At 41.7% G+C, this 20636-nt stretch overlaps 1 protein-coding gene across 1 annotated transcript in view; it reads right to left on the bottom strand.

Annotated features, from left to right (window-relative positions):
• SPOCK1 (SPARC (osteonectin), cwcv and kazal like domains proteoglycan 1) overlaps positions 1-20636 on the bottom strand; it is a 610788-nt gene that overhangs the window by 100771 nt on the left and 489381 nt on the right. The window contains exon 6 of the mRNA XM_075009740.1: positions 20169-20283. Coding sequence (XP_074865841.1) covers positions 20169-20283 — 115 coding nt within the window. The remainder of the gene's footprint in view (positions 1-20168; positions 20284-20636) is intronic.

Below are 20636 nucleotides of genomic sequence, written 5' to 3'. Positions count from 1 at the left end.
CTACCGACTGCCCATGGTGAGTTAGTTTAATAAGGAAGAGAAAAGGTGAAGACTTATTACTATTACTATTAATAATAATAAGGGTGGAGTCTGCACCAGTGGCACAAGCAATGCAGATATGTCAATGTATTAAATGACTGCATGTTCTATCACAGCTCAGCGCTTAAGAACAACAGACAAAGGCCAGAACACACCCCTAGAAATTAATTAAGTTAGTCTACAAGCTGAACGTGGTCAACAAACAGAACAAACTCCTTGCACAAGCACCACAGCACAGTTCATGAATGAGAAGTCAGAGTTCTCTCCAGCATGCAACTAACCTTTCCACCTTTGCTCTCCCTACGCAAAGAGGTATTTTTGTAACATGAGAACTATAAGCGGCTCAAACTATTATGTTATTTAACTATTTTAGTTCTGAATGATTTACAGTAGGTGCTATAAAGACAACAGACACCTGCCTCGGGGGGTAATCATCTGAAGGAGATGCAATTTAGTTCAGGTTCCAATCCTAAGAGTGTTTTTACTCAGTATTTCAATGGGAGTTTGTCTGAGTAGGGACTGAGATTACCAAGGGATTCTTCTGGTGCAGAAGCTATGAAAGAAGCCAGGCATTCTGGCTTTCCGAATACATGGACTCTCCCCCACCAATACTGGAGCGGACACTGATGAATCTACAGGAGTTTCTTGTTGCCTTGACTATGGCTGCTCCTCGAAGGGCAGGGTTGGGATTTTTAGTTCAACAGGAAAGTACACCAGTAAATTCCATCCCAGGTTGTTTTATCCATCACTATTTCTCTCAGTCAGCTTAGAAGCTGAAGGAGAAAAGTTGGAGGAAGGCCCATCAATACCTTCACCCCACTTGACCCATTTTTGTAGGTCCACAGAGGTAGAACTGGGAGGCCTGCAAGGGGGCTTCCATAGGTCAGGAAAGGATGCCACAGTGGCAGAACACATCAGCTCTTTATAAGAGCTCAATCTATTTAGCTTAACCAAGAGAAGGTGAAAGGGTGACACAAGTACAACATAAAGGTCCTGCCCAGAGAACAACTATTTAATAATGGGGTCTTCAATCTAGCTGATAGGTACAGTGAAAACTTTGTTATCCAGTACTCATGGGGAATGGTGCTTAGCAGTTAATTGAATGTGTTGGATACTCAAGCATAGGTTAGACAGCTCAGGAAAGGCTGAGAGAGATGGAAGCACCTGCTGCTGATGTTATCCAGCAGTGCCAGAGGCAGCTGAGGGGGAAGGAGGCACCTGCTGCTGACAGTGCCACAATGCTGGTTATCAGAGCATTCAAGTTAAGCAAGTGCCAGATGACAAAGCTTTCACCGTATGACATGATTCAAGGTCTGCACGGTGAAGTTAGAAAAAATTCAGACTGGAAATAAGGTGTATATTTTTAACACCAAAAATAACTAACCATTTGAAGAATTTAGCAAGGATTGGAGCAGATTCTCCAAGACTGATAAATTTTAAATCAAGATGATGTTTTTCTAAAGGATCAACTCTAGGAATTAAGTCAGGGACTTTCTGTAGCCTGTGATGTAGGACTACATGTTCACCTCAGTCCCTTCTGGCCTTGGAAATTATGAATCTACAAAATTATGCTGTTACTTTGTACGCTGCCCCTAGGCACCCACCATGCTCTGATATTAGTCGTCTTTGGGGATAATGAAGGCGTTATGTCTTATGCTCTGGTACTTCCCAGATCATTAGAGCAGTGCTTGTGTTGATATCACCATTACTGCTTTCATCTCTCATTTTTCAAAGGGAAGCATCTTGGTTAAAATTCCAAATGTTGCTGGCAGTGATGTTGCTACTACCATTAACTCCTCTTCCACAAACTAAGTAACTGAGAACAGTAGGGTAGGTGGCACCCTGCACCTATAGGTTGCACCTGGATGAGAGAATTTGCCAGACTACAAGAGGTAAGTACTGTCTAGCAGAATTACCAACACTTCCACTGCTTACTGGGCTCTTAGAAGACATTTAGGGATAAATTACAGCTAAATACCAGCACAGAACACTGAGAGCCAGGAGTAGTGGCTATAAACAAACTTTCTGGGACCAAGGAAAACTTGGCACATCCATGATAAGTGGTCGCCTGGCAAACTAAAATCATGCTGGATTAAGGATGATGCCAGATGAGAGAGTTCCAGATTAGAGAGGTTCAACCTAGACACACTTTCACTCTCCACTCTTTCACTCTTGTCTGTTGCTTTTACCGCTTAGAGTGAAGTGAAAGCATGGAGCGAAACTGGCTGCTATGTTTGGGAAACTGTTGTGCTTTGATCAAATGAAAAGATGAATGTACAGTTAAGGAGACATTTAGTCAATGAATGGTATCGTCCCTAACTTGTTATCTGTCTCGGGTCTGGTATAGTCAATGTTTCTGTGCTTCATTTCAAAACCTTTGAGCAGAGGTAAATGCAAAGTAGTTCCTACAGAGGAGACTTCTTTCTCCGTTTTAAGCTCATGTCAAAGCAGGCTTCATTCATCTACACCAAAGTAGCTTCTCTGAGGACTGAAAGTAGACTAAATATTTTAATTTATTCTCTTTTGTAAAATATTTATATCCTTGGGGTGGTGGTGGTGGAAGGAATCATTCAGATAACATAGGATCAATTTTGAGTTTATGCTTTAAACTCAATGAAGCTTATAGGCAAAGCAGCGCTCCTGAACAAAACAGCTATGATGGAAAATAGAAAAAAAATTGCTTGAGTCCAGTTATGTGAACATTTTGCAAAAATTATTTCTCACCATCTTAATAAGTTCCACACCAAGTAAGGAAAAAGAAAACACAGAACAGAGTGGATAGTGAGGAAAACCATTTCCAGTAATATTTGCTCAAACTGGAAAGTGAAGTTTGATTTCATGGGGTACACAACTCCCCTCATCATTAATTATGCTCCAATATTCACCAAAAGCAAATTTAAAATTGTGGCGTTATGTGTAAAATTAAAAAATCCATCTACAATTGTTAATTATACAGGCATAAAAAGTTGTGTGTGTCTGTTCCAATCAGGGAATAGAAACAATATCACAGTACATATGTAACTGAAAAGGGACTGATGTTATAAAACATTTATGCAGATGAGCAGCTCCAGAGAAGTCAATGGGACAACTAATCTTAGCAATGTTACTCAAGAATGCAGAAGTTTGCAGTGTTGGGACTCAACCCAGAGCAAATTTGACTTCTGAATTTGTAAGAAGCTATGCACAAATGATCTGCTGATGAAGAATGACTCAAGAAACCAGCAAATAATTTGAAGTAATGAGAATTTGATATGTTCAATTAACCTTTTAGAAAGTGACACTCCCCGAATGAACTATTTATTGAGAATTATTTACTTTGCTCTAAAAAATGTCATTTTAAAAATCCTTTTGAAAAGTCTATCTACATATGCAATGCACACTCGTTCACCTTTCTGCTCTTCTTTACCTGACAGGGCTAATTTGTTCACTTAGACATCCATCCTAAATTCCTGACCAGCTTCCTTATTACTTCTGAGGAAAATTTTGCTTGAATCAAGAATATAGCTGCCAGACCTCAATTATTCTTTTGAATCAGAAGCATAAAATGCAGTAAAAAGCTACCACTGATGAGAGTCCCAGGCCGTAATCCTGAGAGGTGCTGTTTGCCATTAAGCTTCTATTAACCCCTTTGGGAGTTCATGGTCCCTTCCATCTCACTGGACACACAGGGCAGCACATGTCTGGATCAGGACTTGGCAATCATTTGCACAGGGGGCAACAGAAACTTGCTTTCCATTCCATATATTTCCTGTTACGATCAGGCCTGCTGATGGGGAGGGGAAAAGGGGACAGTTGCTGTAGGGCAAGGCAATCTAAAGATGGCCCAAAACTCCTGGTTGCTGCTGCTGCTACTGTAATGGCTAGAGCCCCAGGTCCCTTTTAAATTGTCACTGCATGGGGCACACCACAGTCTTAGCAGCGCTAAGGGGTGATCACCCTTGGCCCCACCTCCTCCACCCCAGACTCTGTCACTTTTGGTGGCACAGAGCTGGTCCCCCCTAACCCTTGGCTCCACTGTTGGCTCCACTAGTTACAATGTTCACGAGGGAGCATTAAGAAATAACCTGGATTTGGAATTGGTCTAGATGATTCCAGAGAGGGCTTTTCAACCTTTACCGAATTCCTGCAACATTAAGATGATAATGCAGTTGCTCCAAAACCTGTTCTATTTTGCCAGCATAAATGTTCAGATTTTGTCTTCCTTCCATATTCTAGGATGTGAGTTTTTGATTTTACATCTTGGAAGTTCTTCCTTGTCTCACTTCTGAAACACAGCAAAGTTGTTCAATACTTGTTGGATGGTTGTGAGGTTAAATGACTTTAATTAAAGAGGTTTAATTGGATCTGAAGGGAGTCAGTAACTGCTATCGACCACGTCATTAAATGTAACTGGCCTGCAAATCAATGCAAAACTACGTATGACTGGATGTTATTGATAGGACTATCCTTTCACAGTTATTTGAATAGCAGTTCTAGTGGATCCCAATAGTGATGTCTGCTGGTGGTTTGCAATGGATATAAGTTTGTGGAGGACGGGATTTTCAAAATAAAACAGCAGGATACTTGTGTGCATGCAGTCGGGCACTGGGAAAAGGGGTGTGCAGAAGATTTCATGAAGATGTCAGGTGGGTGTCAGAACGATGAGTCAAGAATGGTTTTGGAACTGTGCGGGGAGGGGTGGGGAGAGCTCCCCATTCTGCTAGTTCCAAATGCTCTTGACTTGCCCGGGACAGGAAATCTTTCTTGAGCCTTTGGAGAGGCAAGAATTCATATGTACATCACCCCAACATTGTTATAAGCAAGCAAACAGTCCAGGAGACCGTCCAACTCAATTTCCTTAGTTGCACTTCAGGGTTTGTCCTTTTGGGAGTCTAGCAGATTATACAGCCCATAATATTGCCTCTCCAACAGCACCCTCATTGCCCAAGTTGGGAAGAGCCAAAGAAAGGAAAGAGGCATGCAGGAGTAGGATTTCTAGCCAACTCCTTAGCCAGCCTGGGCACTGGAAGCACAAAAGCTGCTCCTTTGGTGACATGCAGAATAGGGTCTCCAGAGAAGCCAATACCTGATAAAGGCTGGGTCTACACGTGCCCCTTCCTTTTGAAAGGGGCATGTTAATGAGCAGGTTCGAAAGATGCTAATGAGGCGCTGCAATGAATATGCAGCGCCTCATTAGCATAATGGTGGCCACAGCGATTTGAAAGTGCGGCGTTTCGAATCGTGCACCACCCATGGAGATGGGACCTTCCAAAAGGACCCACCCCCCAGTTTTCGAAAGCCCTTCTTCCTACGGGCTTTCGAAGGGCTTTCAAAAACTGGGGGGCGGGGCCTTTCGGAAGGTCCCGTCTCCACGTGTGGCGCGCGATTCGAAAAGCCGCACTTTTGAATCAGGGCAGCCGCCATTATGCTAATAAGGTGCTGCATATTCACTGCAGCACCTCATTAGCATCTTTCAAACCTGCTCATTAACATGCCCCTTTCGAAAGGAAGGGGCATGAGTAGATCCACTCAAAATGTTTAAGACATCTAACCCAAAACAAACTATTTTGACTTTGTTGAAACAATGTGTTTACATGAACCGCAAACAATTCTTATGCAGAGCTTCCCTTTGTAGGGGTTTTAAAATTTTCAGTTTTCAAGTTAACGTTCAAATCAGAGCCAAATTCTGAGATCTCAAAACACTTTGTGAAACTTGGCTTCTGTCCTCCACCCAGTTCTAAACACTCATCCTGTGTATTGCTTTATAGTTGAATATGCAGTTTTAATGACCATTGTATCTAGTATTAACACAGAAATTTTTAAAACCATTTTCTTCCAAATGCGTAAAAGAGGGTGTTAAGATGGAAACAGAATTCTATTAAAGGGGTTTTTCATTTCCATGACAAACTACACAAGAGTCATTCTGGTGAGAGCACTCTATTGCCCATAACAAAAAACTGGAGGACACAGAATGGCTCCAGGAACAGCCCCTGAGTGTGCTTTCAAGGTACTGGAGCTCTGATCTGTAGATGCTGAATAATGCTTCTTAAGAACAGTTATACTGGGCCAAATCAACAGTCCATCTATCCTGTCTTCCAACAGTGGCCACTACCAGGTGCTCCAGATGAAATGAACACAACAGGTAGTCATCAAGTGACCTGGCCCCTGTTGCCCATTCCCAGCTTCTGATTAACAGGCTAGAGACACTGTCCTTGCCCATCCTGGCTAATAGTCACTGATGGACCTATCCTTCATGAACTGATCCAGTTCTTTTCTGAACTTTGCTATATTTTTGATCTTTACAACATTCACTGGCAAGGAGTTCCACAGGTTGACTGTGCATTGTGTGAAAAAAATACTTCCTTTGTTTTAAACCTGCTTCCTATTAAGTTCATTTGGTGACCCCTAGTTCTTGTGTTATGAGAAGGAGTAAATAACACTTCTTTATCAATGTTCTCTGCTCTAGTCACAGTTTTATAGGTCTCTATCATATATTCCCTCGGTTGTCTCTTTTGCATGCTGAAAAGTCCCTGTCTTATTAATCTCTCCACATATGGCAGCCATTCCATACCCCTAACTATTTTTGTTGCTCTTTTCTGAACCTTTTCCAATTCCAATACAGCTTTTTTTAATTGGGCAACCATATTTGCATGCAGTATTCAAGATGTGGATGGCACCAGGCATTTATATAGAAGAAATATGACATTTTCTGTCACATTATCCCTCTCACAAGGACCCAATGACAGTTTAATAGTATACTGAAGTTCAGTCATTACACCGTGATAAGCCATTAGGAAAAATCTTTAGGCAGTAGATAACATCAAAAGTATTCATTTCATGAGTATAAAAATAATAGATAGAATTGCAATTCCACCAATAGTCTCACTAATTCACATTATTAATCTTCCCACAATTTTCCCCAACCCCTACTCAAAAAATAAACTAATCTGGAGGATCAGAGTCTTCTCAAAGTCTTGGTGGCATTAGCTTTGCTTGTACACTGTCTGACTCTAGACTCAGTTACTGTCAGAAATATATTTTTCATGAGACTGGAAATCAAGGGCCTGATTTGGATACTCTCACTCATGATGAATAAAATCATAGAATCATAAAATCATTGAATCATAGACTACCCAAGAGAGAAGGGACCTCAAGAGGTCATCAAGTCCAGTCCCCTGCCTTCATGGCGGGACCAAACACCAATTAGATCTAAACTGCTCTTATATATCTCCTATAACTGAGATTCCACCACCTCAGTAGGCAATTTATTCCAGTGGTTAATCACCCTGACAGTTAATGTCCAGCCTAAACCTCCCTTGCTGCAGTTTAAGTCCATTGCTTAACTAATACTTTATTCCATAAAATGTCCCATTAAAGGCACTTAGTACGAAGTAAAAATTTCAGAATCTACTTTGAAGCTTGGGAATGGAGGCCTATGCTTGGGAAATGCTTCCTTGAACAATGCCAAAGTGTGGGACTTCTCACAGATCCATAAGAGGACAGTCATCTGCACAGAGACTCTGTGCCTTCAGACTGGCTTATAGCTTTTGCAAAAGCTTCACTCATACAATTTTGGATTGTAGCTGTCCTCCAATGCTGGCAGGAGGTGGCTCATATTGCTGTGGGGGAACCAACACACATCTAGAGTCCACTGAGGTTTAAGGAAAGATGATGGGATAAAGCTAGAGAGCTCAGGCATTCTTAGCTTCCCCAAAGACCACCTCCCACATGTACAACCTAAAGATGGTTTCCTTGAGGTCAGGGGAATGAAGAAAACATGCCACAGAAGCCTATTTTGCCTTCCATATTCTTGTTTATCCTGGATACACTTGTTTTTGCTGCAGCTGCAGAAACAGGAGGGAGTTGTTGCCTGGCTCGCGAGGAGCAAATATAGGCATTCTTGATTGCTTTTTGGCTTTATTTTAATTAAACATTAATTGAGAGAAGTGACTGTTCTCTAAAGACAATATTCAGCAAAAATGAAAAAGTTAATCTTCTAGGCTTTTCAGGAAGAGAATAGTAAAGGCTGACTTTATTGTGTGAATGCTCTTAGGCAAATAATAATAAGAAAACATGTACAGATGCTGCACAAATCAAATTTGCTTAGCTAAGGGCATTTCATCATGTAACAAATTAAGAACTGTAAATTGCACTACCAATTTAGTGAACAAAAATGTTTGGTGAGGTTATTTTTGCTTTTCGTTACCATGCTCATCTGTGGCAACCTACAATTAAAAAAGAATCATAAACAAAATATAACTATACAGTACATGTGCAGGGAAAAGAGGGTGCCCAAGAAACACCTGTTGCAGAGACCTAAAGGCAGACACTAAAAAGGTGGGATACACCTGGTCAGGACTGGAAAAGATCACCCAGGACAATGGACACTGGCAAATGGTCATCAGTGGCCTATTGTCCAAGAGGTAGGATTGGAAGAGGCTAATTACTACTACACCTATAGGGGCTAATCCAAAACTCACTGAAGTAATTGGGAATCTTTCCCTTAGTCTCCATAGGTTTTCATCCAGCCTACAGTGTTTTTAACTCAAGGGCCATAAAATGCTTTACAAACAATTCTATAAGCTTCACTATGTTCCTGTGAAGTCAGTATTAATTCACAGGGAAAGTGAAAATGACATCGGGATGTTACGGCCAAAACATTTAGACATGTGGATTGGGGGTGGGGCTCTAAAATTAAACAAGAAAATCCATATTTGGGCACTCAAGGGGATGGGATGGAAACCAGTGGAAGCTTTGAGTACTCAGCACTTCTGAAAATAAACACACTCAGTTGCCTATTTTTAAATAACCAAAATCTAACTGTTTTCATCTAAATGACTTGGCTGAATGCCACACGTTCAGAATAAAACCCCAGTGTCCTCCTGCCTGTCTGATCCTCTGTTCTTACCACTATAGCAGAGCTGGCCAACCAGTTAGACACTAAGAGCCAAAACAGCTGTGGCTAGAGTGCAAAGAGCCACAAAAGACATAGTTTCACAGGAAGAGGCCAGAGTTCACGGTCCCTGATGCTTTTTTCATGATCATGAATTTTGCTGGGCCTACCCATCACTGTCCAGTTTTCCGAGTGCTGTAATATTTTGGTCTAATGTGGATTGTTGGGGTTACTGCACAGGTTCTGGGTGATGTAGCCTGGTATATACAGGGGAGAAAACTATCTGACTTAATTATCATTTATGGCCTTAATATGACTTTTGGTGATTCCAGACCTCACAGTGAAGGAGAAGAAAAATGATCCCCACATAGAAGGAAAGAGCAGCAGTGAAGTAGAGTTCCCACAGTTCGATGGTGACACAATAGCCCTAATGCTATGGTAATCTGTATCATCCACGGAGCATAAAGAAATGGGCCAAGAAATCAATAGAAAGGGCACATTGCTGAGTTTTGCTTTCATTTAGTCAGCAACCAGAGAGATTTCTTCTAGTTTTTTGTAAAAAGCCAAATACAAGTACATCCCAGATTTCCAAATACGTCACCGGTATCAAGAAAATGTCCAACCTTCTGATTCGAATAGCTCTGTCTCACACCAGTTTTGGACTTAACAAATCGCTCCAACAGATCACTCAGTCCTAGTCACCACTCAGCTCCAGAGGAGGAGTGTGTCCAAGCCTAAAGTACAAAATTGATTGTAACCTGGGATGTAATCCCTGCTCCTACCCTACACGCTGGATGACTTGCGCACATCACAAAACTTATCTGTTAATTGGTTTCATTCTTGAGATTGTTTGTGAAACTCTGAAATATTAGCTAAAAGGTTCTACGGTTGTTCTGACTCTTAGAAAACCAGATGGATTTTTCTTCATTATTCCATGAGTCTGAAGCCATTCTATTCAAATATCTTGCTTAAACAAGTGCCCCACAATTAAGTATCAGAAGAAGTCTTGGCTCAAATCTAAAGCTAAGTGGAGAAACATTTCCATAGGTATTAATTCAAATTCAAGAGCTAATTTCAGTTAGTCCATGTTAATTATTCATTTTTACTTTTCACAAACATTAATGTGATGGAGCATGATGGGCACACACGTGAAAAGGCAATTCTGAGTTTGCTGACAGAACATTAGGTATGATACAGTCAGGCAGCTGAGCACTTGGACTGTCACTGAGGAGAGATGCAGAGGTTGCCCAGAGCACCCACAGCACATGCATCCACACATGCTGTGCTGCACATAAAATTTATTCTGCCCATGGATGGAAAAATTCGAGAGAACACTGCAGTCAGAGCTTGTCAACGCTGCCCTGGCATTTGGGCTATAGGGGTATGAATAGCAGTGCTGCACACACATGCTGTGAGCATGAAGGTTCCTAGCTGGTAACAATGTAGTTCTGTTTGATGATGACTACAATATTGGGAACGGGGAACCTTTGAGTTTGTTGCCTGCAGCATCAGTACAAGGGAGTTGCAGCTCTGTGCTTTGGTGCACGGTGCTATTCACACCACTGTAATCTGAACTGTGGGGAACAACAGATATAGACAAGACTGCAATGGCTGAAATTTGGGATGTGTCTTTTAGCTACGTAACAATCAAACAATCGGGGGTCAGAAATACTAGAAATCATCCAGTCAGGGAACGGGCGAGATGTTTGTGAATGAGCCTGAGGTACAGGCTAATGGTGCTTCTTCTAAAGGTAGAGAACTTCTGAACGATCCCCACTCCCAAGGCTCATAGGTAAATATTACAACTGTACTAGCTGAGAACAAGTCAACACTGGATATAGTATACCACATCCCATTTCCTGTAACCTTCCTCAGTTCCTATGTGAGTATAATTTTTCTGCTGTTGACCTTTAATTTCCCTGACCAAGATAACAACATTTCCCAGGGTTGTTTTCGTAAACGACTTAATCTTCAGATAGTGCAAATACAGGGATGAACCTAGTATGAATTATTGCATCTGTTTACACTCCATTAGATCTGCCAATCTAAAGGAACATCTCAAAACTGGTATGTTGGAATCAGAAACTGTGCTTCCTGGAAAACATCACAAGCTGACAAAAGCAGAAGCAGACACAGTGACATTAAGTTTTCACCATCTTTTGGGGCTGTTGTGCTGTTACTGCATGCAAGTAATAGGGGGCTACAAACGCATATGACAGCAGATAGACTCTGGAGTGCAGAGATTGCAATTAGAATTCCCATTTGCCAAGAAAGCTCATGACTGTTACACTGCGTTGACTCTTCAATGGGATATACTGTGTATTCAATGCAACCTTCCTACCTGATCAGTAGATTCTGCAGAACTAACACCCATGGAAAAGCAAGACAATCACGATTTCCACTCTGAAGCTCCTGGCTCAGTTAGGAAGGGTCTGATCACTTCTATGAAAGTTAACTGAAATTATACTTGCATAAGGACCCTTAGCTAATTTCTATTACGTGCATAGTCATTAGAGAGATTCACATGAAATCCACAGAGAAGAGGTCTTAAACAAGTGCTGTCACAAAGGTAGCACTAAGAATTGTATTTACACATGTCAAGTCCCTTTTTTTGTAGAAATATGACCTTTACTCATTTTGCAGTGTTAGATAACATAGAACATACTCTCTGAAAGGGCAGCAACCTTCAGTGCAGATTACAAATGAATCTTTATCTCTGGATAACCGAGTTAGAAATTAGCGGTTATTTGACAAAATCATAATGCTGTGGGGAATAATGAGCTGTAGCTAGTGTTTTGATAAACAGTGTAAATGGGTCTTTGGGGGGGGTGGGGGGGGGAAGGCAGCCAGCACTAGAGCCTGCTCCAGCTTTAAAAAAATCCCATTAGCAAACCAATATAACCACGAGAGCTCTGATTCTCAGAGGACTGAGTAAAATTCAATTTTAAAAATGAAGAATATGATTTTGTATCTTGTTGAACATGTAACTTTATAGTGCAACACACTATCCATGGTATTTACCATTACGGATAACTAGCCCGGTGCAATTTTCCTTCCCTACCATTTATATTGTTTTATTTTTATTAACTCCTTTGTAATATCTGCTACTGCTGTAAAGGGAACTTCATAATTAAAGTTGTTATTGGCCTGGATTTTTGTTCTCTAAGCTGGATTGGTTTTGTAGGAGCATAGTGGAAGGGTAGGGAAATATATCTCAAACACTGCAGTCAACTGCACCTTGGAACACATGCACTTAGATTGCTTTTCTTTGGTGCTACTGCCAATTTCATTCACAAGTGTATATAAAAAGGTCATGACATTCAGAAAAACAGTACTCTGGGAATTAAATGTTCCTTTACATTTTTAATTTCTGAAAGTAGTTTATTATGGAATAATACTTGAATATGATTGAATGAATGAATGAAGATCAAGGCAAACTGCCTTTGAATTGTTCGCAAGCACATATGTTTAACCCTGGTGTACAATAGGTATAGAAAACTTTATGCAATAATTCGAAGAACTGGATTTTCATTTTGCTAGAAGCCCTTGTAGTGTAATTCTCTTCAGTATTTTTCCACTGACATGCCTGTGTGAGGCATCAGCTTCAGCTCTCTTATCTATTTCTCTTAACAATATGCTTGTGCTTGAATAGACTTCATAAACTTGGTTTCTAATAAGGAACGGCTACAGGGTATCATCTGTCAATATAATTCTTTTACATGAATCCAAATGCTTGAAACCTCATTTGAGAAAAGGCATTTATCAGCAGGATAATGCTAATTATATAATTGTACAGCATGAGGAAAACTAAAGCATTCATCGTTCACACATGACTTCATAGAGCTCTTCTTTCACATCAAGGAAAGCCAATGTTCAGGGAAAAGTCAGGGACAGCAACTTCTTGCTCAGAGTGAAATGAGAAAATACAACAGCCACCAACTATAGCTCCAAACCTGGACTGCATCTTTTTACTGAAAGTTTGAAACACTGCAGTTAACAAAAGAAAACCATTTGTCTGATACTTTAATACAGGGGTGCGCAAAGTGGGGGCTGGGCCTTTTCGGGGGACATGACATTTTATTGGGGGAGCACAGCACAACTGGCTGCTGGGTCTCAGGGTCACCCATCTATTAAAAACGTTGAAATATGTTACTGTTTTTATGTCTGTGTATTCACATTTACATACTGATTATTAAAGTCTTTACATTCTACAGACTTATTTTCTTACAGATTCTGACAGCTTCCCCCCCCCTCCGTGGACATAACTGCCCTTTCTGGGGTATGGATTACATTAGAAAGGTTGGGTGTGGGGGGCAAGGGAGCCCTGCTAATTGCAGGGGCGAAAAATGGGATCTGATGTAAAAAGTCTGCTCACCCCTTCTCTAATGAACCAATGACTGGGGATGCTTCATGGTAGTCAGCCATGTTGTGTTTCATGGTCAGAAACCTTTCATGGGTATTAGCTTGGTTAGAATTCAGAGCACATTACTGCAAAAGCACAGGTGCCTACCACGTGAGTACAGTGAGAATGCTCCAAAAATGTAGAATTGCAAAGGCTTCTCTTTTCTGAAGTCAGCAATTAAGAGCTCAATATGATCACACAACCCTGAGCAAATGTGACTAATATCCATTCAGAGAATGACCAACACCCACCCATTGCAGACTCCCTCTTTGTACACAGCTAAGATTGTACATGGGTTTAATTGATACTGACATGTTGGGTGCATCTACACTTGCATTCCAATTTCGAAAGAAGCATGCAAATGAGGTAAATTGAAAATGCAAAGGAGGCATACATTTGCATATTTGATACCTCATTTGCATATCTTAATTTCAAAAGAGCTTCTTTCAAAAGAAGAAAGCTGGTGTAGACACTGCTCTTTTGAAAGTAAACCCCATCTTTGAAAGAATCCTTCTTCCCATTAAATGAAGGGAAGAAGGATTCTTCCAAAGATGGGTTTACTTCAGAGAGAGCAGTGTCTACACAGGCGCTCTTCTTTTGAAAGAAGCACTTCTGAAATTAGAATATGCAAATGAATGCCAAATATGCAAATATATGCTTCATTTGCATTTTAGATTTATTTCATTTGCATACCTCTTTCGAAAGAGGAATGCAAGCGTAGATGCACCCATAGGGTTTATTTCTATGCTTGAATAGAAATATTTTTATGGGATCTTCCTTGTTAAAAAATTGATGGCACACATGATGAGCTGAAGACTTCCTTACCCTCTGTGGGCCAAAGTCACAGGTCATATGTAAGATGGTAGGCAAAACTGGGTATTTCTCAATTGATATAATCAGCATATGGAAGGATCTGGAGGAAAATTTAAGCTATGCCACTTTAGACTATCTCTTTGATTGAGGTCATTTCTTCTGACTCTGTTCTTTTAATCAAGCCGTGGAGGTTTGCCCACTAACACGATGGTTCCATTTGGCTTTCTGAGTTTACAAACATTATGCCAGATTATGCACTACTCTGCTTGTGGTACAATGAAAGTCTGTGCACGGAGTGGCTGTGGAATCAGGAGGCTAGGCCTGTGAAGACAAACACTCAAGGCAGCTATAAATGGCACCGTATCTTCTAAAATGTAGTTTCAACTGGCTAATTATCACTGCTCCTGTAAATCTAAGAAGAAAACATCTGTTTAATCTGCTACCCAAAGATACAGTGAGATAGTACCAGTTGTCAGACAGCACTATGTAATCTTTCATTCACAATATGGTGCCAAAGATGAATCACATGGTATTTCATCTGTATCTATTCTTGGAGCACCATTACAGCTCTCGAGTATCTGGATTTTCGAAGGACATGCACAGCGAATGCCTACAATAATATGTACCTGCTCAGTAACTTAGTACTTCAGTAAATTACAGAACTCTACTAAAGGTCAAATTCTGACTAACATAGAGAAAGTGATTTCCACCTTCTATGCCCAGACAAACCAACATAGGTAGATGATGCAAAAGAGGTACTAACATATTCCTATAATGTGCTGTATGAGTAGTTCATTTGCACATATTGTGTATGCAGGAGGAGACCATTCCCGTGCTTGAGTACTCCTATACGTATACATGTACTGACTTAATTTTCCATGTGGCCAGTGGGGGTGACAGCCATCATGGGCCCTGCAACAAGGTGTATGGAGGGGCTGGTTCTGCACCCCCAGAAAGGGTGGGAACTTGGGCAGAAGGGGTGGGGCAGGGGTAGCCAGCCCTCAGCACTGCCAGAGCTGCAGCATGTCCCCATCCCGCTCTCAGAGCTGCGTAGATTAAGAACATAAGAATGGCCATACTGGGTCAGACCAAAGGTCCATCCAGCCCAGTATCCCGTCTGCCGACAGTGGCCAATGCCGGGTGCCCCAGAGAAGGAGAACAGAAGACAATGATCAAGTGATTTGTCTCCTGCCATCCATCTCCTGCCTTTGTACTGAAGGCTAGGGCACCATAATTTACCCCTGGCTAACAGCCATTTATGGACCTAACCTGCAAAAATTTATCGAGCTCTTTTTTTAAACCCTAATAGAGTCCTGGCCTTCACAGCCTCCTCCGGCAAGGAGTTCCACAGGTTGACTGTGCGCTGTGTGAAGAAAAATTTCCTTTTATTAGTTTTGAACCTACTACCCATCAATTTCATTTGGTGTCCCCTAGTTCTTGTATTATGGGAAAAGGTAAATAATTTTTCTATATTCACTTTCTCCACACCATTCATGATTTTATATACCTCTATCATATCGCCCCTCAATCGCCTCTTTTCCAGACTGAAAAGTCCCAGTCTCTCTAGCCTCTCCCCATATGGGACCCGTTCCAAACCCCTAATCATCTTGGTCGCCCTTTTCTGAACCTTTTCTAATGCCAATATAGCTTTTTTGAGGTGAGGAGACCACATCTGCACACAGCACTCAAGATGTGGGCGTACCATAGTTTTATATAGGGGAAGTATGATATCTTTTGTCTTATTATCTATCCCTTTTTTAATAATTCCTAACATCCTATTTGCTTTACTAACTGCCGCTGCACACTGTGTGGATGTCTTCAGAGAACTATCCACTATAACTCCAAGCTCCCTTTCCTGATCTGTCGTAGCTAAATTTGACCCCATCATGTTGTACGTGTAATTTGGGTTATTTTTTCCAATGTGCATTACCTTACACTTACCCACATTAAATTTCATTTGCCATTTTGGTGCCCAATCACTCAGTTTGCTGAGATCTTTTTGTAGTTCTTCACAATCCCTTTAGGTTTTGACTGTCCTGAACAACTTGGTGTCATCTGCAAACTTTGCCACCTCACTGCTTACCTCATTTTCTAGATCATTGATGAACAAGTTGAACAGGATCGGTCCCAGGACTGACCCCTGGGGAACACCACTAATTACCCTCCTCCATTGTGAAAATTTACCATTTATTCCAACCCTTTGTTTTCTGTCTTTTAACCAATTCCCGATCTGTTAAAGGATCTTTCCTCCTATCCCATGACCACCTAATTTACATAAAAGCCTTTGGTGTGGGACTGTGTCAAAGGCTTTCTGGAAATCTAGGTATATTATGTCCACTGGGTGCCCCTTGTCCGCATGTTTATTAACCCCTTCAAAGAATTCTAATAGATTAGTTAGACCCGACTTCCCTCTGCCCAGCATGGCACTCTGGTGGTGACTCAAAGGGGCCAGGAGCTCGGCTGCCATCACTGACATACTAGCCATGGCAGCAGCTGGGAGCCCAAGGCCCCTTTGACTCACTGGGTCCCAGGGCAACCGCCCTTTTCCTGCTCCCATCGATGGACCTGTATGCGTTGTTTATCCCACCACGATGTCAACTAGAGAAGACCTACAGAGTGCTTTCCCCATGGCTTTCTGGTTGGGACAGGCTATAGGCAGCCATTGAACTAATCTGTGTGTCCTGGAAATAATTGTGGAGATTAACTGAGCCCTAAAGTTAATGCTTTGCATGTGGAGTTAAAAAGTTTGAAAGACAGGCAAAACAGTGGTCTAGACTGCAGAATACATAAGTCTTGTCAAATCGGACTTATCAAGACAAGGTTTATTAGAATTTTTTCTGTTTGATTGAAACTGTAAGCTTAAAATGTCACTGAAGATTTATTAATCTGATACTATCTCTGATAAGGGCAACAAAGAGGTCACAATGGGAGCAGATCGTTAGTAGAAAAGTGTGTGTGCCTGTGACTGAAAAAGTAAGACAACATGAATTTATCTGTGAGTATTTCTAAAAAATAATTCAGGCCACATAAAGCAATATTAAAATTACAGAATCCCACTAGCTAAACGTTTCATGAGTGATCACTGTGCAGAAAAGACACTTATGCCTTCCAAAAGAGGAAATAAAGCTGAGTTCTCAAAATCTTAGCTGGAAAACGATGCCTCATTGATAAATCTTTCCGGAGCAGCCATTAAATGTGTGATACTAAGTTTACTCTGTGTTACTGGAGGAATAATCCAAGATAAAAACTGCAGCAAGCAGCCTCACTACAAGTTATTCTGGTTTTATATGGCAAATTCTTATTCTCTGTGGAAGGAAAGCTCCCACTGATTTCAAATTGAGTTTTGCCTGCATAAAGCAAAGTATTGCAGTATTTGGTCTTTTCTGTTGAGTTCAATGAACACATGCAAGGTATGGCTGTATGCAACCAGCACTTCAATTCCACTCCTCACCTTCAATCTTGAGAATAGCCTTACTGGAGTCTTAATGGGAATGCTCCAGCACATTTAAGCACGTAGGTAACTTTTGGCAGGTTCAGAGTCTTAATGTGAAATCCACCTGGGTGTCTAACATCTACACAAGGGCCTCTGGTGCACATAAACTTAATATGAGTTCTCTGTTGCAGGGAAGCCCTCATACTGGTCCTCTGCATGGGGTTTTCAGTGGCTTACATCTTGTCTATGCTACTAGGCTAAGTCAACCTCAGCAACGCTACTCCAGTCCTGTGAATAATGTTGCTGCAGTCAATGTAGCTTAGGCTGATTTGCTGCAGGGTCTACATTGCTCTGCATTGACTACGGTGACACTCTCCTGCTGAATTAACTTACTTTTCTCATTCTGGTGGAGCACTGGAGTTGACCAGAGAGCACTCTGTACTCAATTTGACCTGCTAAAGAGAATCCCACAGCAATGAGCTCTCCTGATTAGTGCAGACATGGCCTTACTATGAAAATAGGTGGCAGAAGTCCTGATCCTATTTCCTAGCAGCCAACTGTCTGCATTACAGTCGGAACCCCTGTCAGCAATCTCAGCAGAAATGACAGAGGATGGAAAGACCTCTGTGGTCTCAGACTAAAGGAGGTACAGTGTAAATCTGAGATTTACACTGTACCTCCTTTACACTAAGATTTGCACAGTGAGATTTACACTGTGCCTCTTTTACACTGTACTTCTGTTCTCAAAATTTTCCATTATTACTATCACTGGTGCAGCTCCACAGTGGGGAATCGTATTATAGACAGGACATCAGCTCGGTTGGTCTTTTAGGCAGTGTCTCAAGCTCCTTTTGCTCTCTCTCTCTCCAAAAGAGGACTGAAGCACACTGGCAGGGCCAAGGTTTTTGATTCTAACGCCTGGTTGAAAACGGACTCTGATGGCACTGCTGACAAGGCCAATTGGCACAGGGATGGCAGGGTCCCTAACTGGCTCTGTGTGGCTCCTGGTGGGCAGCCAGCATGTCCTTCCAGCTTGTAGGTGTAGGGGCAGTTATGGGATCACCATGCGTTGCCCCTGCCCTGAGCACTGGCTCTACAGCACCCATTAGTTGGGAACTGCACTAATTCCCTTCACATTGAAACATTCTGAGATGGCCCAAAATTGCTGCGGGTGGTGGTGGTGGTTGGGGGATGAGGGGGAGGGAATAAGCACATGAAACATGCAGATCTATTGTATGGATCTCACGGCAGAAGCCAGATGGAAAAGCCATCACATGTTGGAACTGGTGGCTTTCCTTTTTTCTATACAATCATTCAGCATCAGTCTGCTATCACACTGCATTTGTTGTGGTATCAGCCAGCAAATCCCTCAAATACTCACTACTGTATCTGTCACCTAATCCTCTCAGGTACTAGCAAAGGTTGAACCTCTCTAGTCCAGTAATATCCATGGTCAGCATGATGTTAGCTCGCCAGATGTCCACTTACCACGGCTGTGGCCAAGTTTCCCGTGGTCCCATAAAGTTTGTTTACAGCCACCAGAACTAGCTCTCAGTGTTCTGTGCTGTTATTTAGTGGCAGTTTACCCTAAATGTCTTCCAAGAGCCCCGTAAGCAGAGGAAATGTTGGTAATGCTGCTAAACAATATTGACCTCCTGTGGTTTACCAAATTCTCTGGTTTTGGTACTGGTCAGCTCCTGAGGCTGCTGGACTAGATAGATTCAACCTACCTGAGTTTTGTAAGGAAGAATAACCAACTTTAGAGGACAATGAAGTTTCTCCTTTTTCCTTTTGTATATTCTACTGTTAGAATATAATCAAGCCAACTATCACCCAAGTGACTGTTTGTGGCCTGATATCGCAGTGCAGCGACTGTACCTCAGTTTCCATACTTTTCAGGGCTATCTCAATCAAACTGCCAAAAAACTGGTTTCTGAGCAGCACATCCCTTCTTAGAGCCAGATTTACTAACCTCACAAAATTATTCCCAAAATAAAGCCTCAAAAATCCTTCCCAAGGCCATACTCTCAATCTCTTCCCTGCCTGGTGTTTCTGAGTCCTTCTTCTGCTAGAACCATTCTACCTATGGACACAGCTCTCCCTGAAGGAGGCTGCTCATTCACAGCAGGCTCTGCAGTGTCTCTCTCCACGAGCATCCTCATCTCCGAAGCTTCCTGCTGCTGTATGTAGGAGAATCCATTTCTCGGTACACATGTGGTTCTCGTACTTAAATCCACACCCCACCCCAACAGCCCCAGGTTGACATATAAAGCTAACTGCATGGAGTTGACCGTACCAGGCAGACAACCCCATCATCTGAATTGAGGTGTTTGCTTTGCGTCTTCAGTATTTTCCACTCAAAATAAATAAAAATTGTTAATAATGGTTAATTAGAGCACCGTTATTCTATAAAGTGTCTGTCAGTTTTATGGTTGGGAATTCAATAAGAAAGCACTTTAAGTTCAGAAAATGATTTGTCCAACAGTAGCTGACAATATGCATTTCTTAACGCGTCCTGAAACGAATGGCAGGCAGAAAATATCTCAAGATTTCTAAAAGCAAGCAGTCCCAGTAAATTACTTAGCACTGCACTCAACGGCTGAACTCACCAGTCTTCTCAGTCTTGCGTTTTGGGCTTTCTTGTCCTGCAAGGCATGGGCAGGGCCCCTCACATCGCGCTGTGATAGTTTTGTCAGAAGTACAAGCGTGAAACTCCAGCTTGCACTGCAATTGCAAGAACACAGACATGTGCCTGGGTTTAGGATAAAATGTACAAGCAACTGCTAAGGGCAAATGAGAATCACACTTAACTGTACTAATATTTGCCAGATTAAAAAAAATCATCCTCTACTAAAGTTGTTATGATTTTTGATAAATAACAACAACAACAACAATTTTTATGTAGTACTTGTCACCAGTAACGTATCATCTCCATTTTAATAGACAAGGAAACTGGGCATGCAATGACTTAACCAGGATTAATTGCCAGTCCATTGGTGGAGCTGAGAATAGATCCCCCTATCTTTGCCGTGCCAGTCAGTGCTCCATCCACTAGGCAACAATGCCATACTTCAAAT

Source organism: Carettochelys insculpta, chromosome 15, assembly GCF_033958435.1.
Source record: "Carettochelys insculpta isolate YL-2023 chromosome 15, ASM3395843v1, whole genome shotgun sequence".
Classification (NCBI taxonomy): domain Eukaryota; kingdom Metazoa; phylum Chordata; order Testudines; family Carettochelyidae; genus Carettochelys; species Carettochelys insculpta.
This window is presented reverse-complemented; position numbering and strand designations above follow the sequence as displayed.